The sequence below is a fragment of the Marmota flaviventris genome, chromosome 19 (genome assembly GCF_047511675.1).
Source record: "Marmota flaviventris isolate mMarFla1 chromosome 19, mMarFla1.hap1, whole genome shotgun sequence".
In the NCBI taxonomy this organism is placed as follows: Eukaryota; Metazoa; Chordata; class Mammalia; order Rodentia; family Sciuridae; genus Marmota; species Marmota flaviventris.
Genome location: NC_092516.1, coordinates 27,655,519 through 27,658,311, shown reverse-complemented (window position 1 = coordinate 27,658,311; position 2,793 = coordinate 27,655,519). Strand labels below are relative to the sequence as shown.

The following is a 2,793-nucleotide window of genomic DNA, read 5'->3' as shown; positions in this document are numbered from 1 at the left end:
GCCACTCCTCCCCCACACCTGTACCCTGTGAACATCAGATGTCCCTGGGCTGTGACTCAGTATCTGTCTCCAGGCTGACCTCAGCATGGACCTGGGGGCAGGGGGAGAGGGCAGTTTCCTCTGAGACTAGAGGGTGACTCAGGGGCCCAGGGCTGGGGCCTTGATGTGTTTTTGTTGGCTCAGGAATCCAGAAAAACTGGTCAGGGGGAGGCCCCAGCCACCGAAACCCCTCCTTCTGCCCCCGCCCCTCTGCCAGAGTCATATAACTGCTCAACCTGGAGCCCGGGAGCCCTGTGTCGCAGGAAGGAACTGGTCTGGTCACATTGCTGGTCTTGGGCATCTGACTCTCCAGAGAGGGGCTCCACTCGGCTCTGTCTTCTTCCACCTCCCAGGGAAAGGCCTTCCCCACCCACCCAAGGACCCCATCCTCAGCCTGCAGAGCCGATCTCCACATCTCCACCGTCTTCCAGGTCCTCCCCCCAGCAGGCCCTGAGCATGGCTTCCATGGGGCTGCAGGTGCTGGGCATCGCGCTGGCCGTGCTGGGCTGGCTGGGGGCCATACTGAGCTGCGCGCTGCCCATGTGGCGGGTGACGGCCTTCATCGGCAGCAACATCGTCACGGCACAGACCAGCTGGGAGGGCCTGTGGATGAACTGCGTGGTGCAGAGCACCGGCCAGATGCAGTGCAAGGTGTACGACTCGCTGCTGGCGCTGCCCCAGGACCTGCAGGCGGCCCGCGCCCTCATCGTCATCAGCATCATCGTGGCGGCGCTGGGCATGCTGCTGTCTGTGGTCGGGGGCAAGTGCACCAACTGCGTGGAGGATGAGACCACCAAGGCCAAGACCATGATCGTGGCGGGCGTGGTGTTCCTGCTGGCCAGCCTGCTGGTGATGGTGCCTGTGTCCTGGACGGCCCACAACGTCATCCGCGACTTCTACAACCCGCTGGTGGCCGCGGGGCAGAAGCGGGAGATGGGCGCCGCACTCTACATCGGCTGGGCGGCCTCGGGGCTGCTGCTGCTGGGGGGCGCCCTGCTCTGCTGCAACTGCCCGCCCCGCACCGACAAGCCCTACTCGGCCAAGTACTCGGCAGCCCGCTCCGCCCCGGCCAGCAACTACGTGTGAGGCGCCACCCAGACCTGTCCCTTTCGGCTTTGTTTTCCCTTGGACTGAGCTTGGAGCAGCCGTGACCCCAGGACGGCGCTGCCATGGGCTGCTGGCTGCTGGGGGATGGGCAAGCAGGACCGAGCCCGCGGGCAGCCCTTCCCGCCCACTGGGGCTCCTTCCCAAGGCCTCCTGTCACTGGCGAGGATGGACAGTCTCGAGCCACCCTCCTCTGAAAGAACCCTAGATCCAGAGCAGGTGGAACCGGCAGCTGGCTCCTGCTGGCCAGGAGAGCTCGGCCCTGACCTTGGGCTCCGCCTCCAAGTGGGTGCCCTGCCCACGCCGGCACCTCCCACTGTCCCTTTTCTACCCTCCCCCTCCCTCTGCCCACATCTTCGGTCATGCCAGTGCTTCTCTTGCCGCTGTCTCCCGTGTTCCTGGGCACTCCTGGCCCTGCCCAGGCACTGGTGTGATGGACTGTGGGTGACTGTGTGGCCAGGAAATGCCACTGGGGCTGTGTCACGGGAATCTGTGGTTATGGAGAAGCGTGGGCCTTGCCCACCCACCTGCTGTGGAGTGGAACACAGAGTGGATGGACAGGTTTGAGCGACAGGTTTAGGTGGAATAAACTGGTTTGGGTAGTGGCAGGGAGCGCCAGAGAGGTGGCCTGGCCACCCTCACCCCTTCCGGCCTCACCCTGCTGCCGTGGGGCTCGTGGGGCTCGCTGTCTCACCCCTCTCAGCAGAAGGACCCCCAGGACCCTGAGACTGGCTCCTTTGAGTCCTCTGCCCCTGCCAACGAATGGCCAGCTTGGGGAGGGTAGGGGAAATGGCCTCACCAGAAGGAGTCCTGGCCTCTCCCCTGCCTCCTTTGATGTTTCTGTTTTGTAATTAAGAGACTATTCATCACTGTCATTATTATTATTTTCTACAATAAATGGGACCTGTGCACAGGAAGGTTCTGTACTGTTTGTGATTCTAGCCATGGAGGTGGGCAGGGCAGGCTGGAGGGTAAGGGTCAGGACCACCATGCTGTGGCCAGGACATGAGCACTTTCAAGACTGGTGTCAGGGAACTGTGGGAAATTGGAACAGGCCCAACCTTGGGAACCACCTCACTCAAGCCCTTCACCTGTGAGAGGGGAGGCCCCGTCCACAGGACACTAGAGGAAGCTTGGGAACTTAAGGCGGGAGGATGGGGGGGACCCACCTCTACCCCTTTCTCCTCCACTGTGTCCCAGCTTTGGGCAGCTGGGCTGGTCTGCTGTCCTCCTTGAGCCACCAGGCAGGATCCACCTCCTGGCCTTTGTTCAGAGGGTCCCTGCCCAAGGTCTGGAATGTCCTTTCTTTCTCTACCCCTCGAAATCCTGCTGGTCCTGAAGGCCCAGCTCCAAGCAGTCTCCCCAAGGAAGCCTTCCCACAGCCTGCCCCATTGGAGGGATCATCATTAGCCACATTCATGTCCCCAAGCTGTTGACAGTCACCAAAGTCCTTTCACCCGCCCCCTGCTCAGAGCAGCCCCCAAGCCACACCCTGAGTTTGGCATTCCAGTCCCTTTATGGATGAGGAAACCCAACCCTGTGTTTGTGAAAGTGTGGCTGGGGGGCTGGGGATGTGGCTCAAGCTGTAGGGCGCTTGCCTGGCATGCGTGTGGCCCAAAACAGAAGACGTTGTGTCCACTGAAAACTAAA

General features: G+C 61.8%; 1 protein-coding gene across 1 annotated transcript; it reads left to right on the top strand.

Moving 5' to 3' along the window:
• Positions 1-495: 495 nt before the first annotated feature.
• Cldn4 (claudin 4) lies at positions 496-1,125 on the top strand. Its single transcript, XM_027948795.2, has one exon. It carries the CDS (start codon positions 496-498, stop codon positions 1,123-1,125), a length of 630 nt encoding a protein of 209 aa, XP_027804596.2.
• Positions 1,126-2,793: the final 1,668 nt, after the last annotated feature.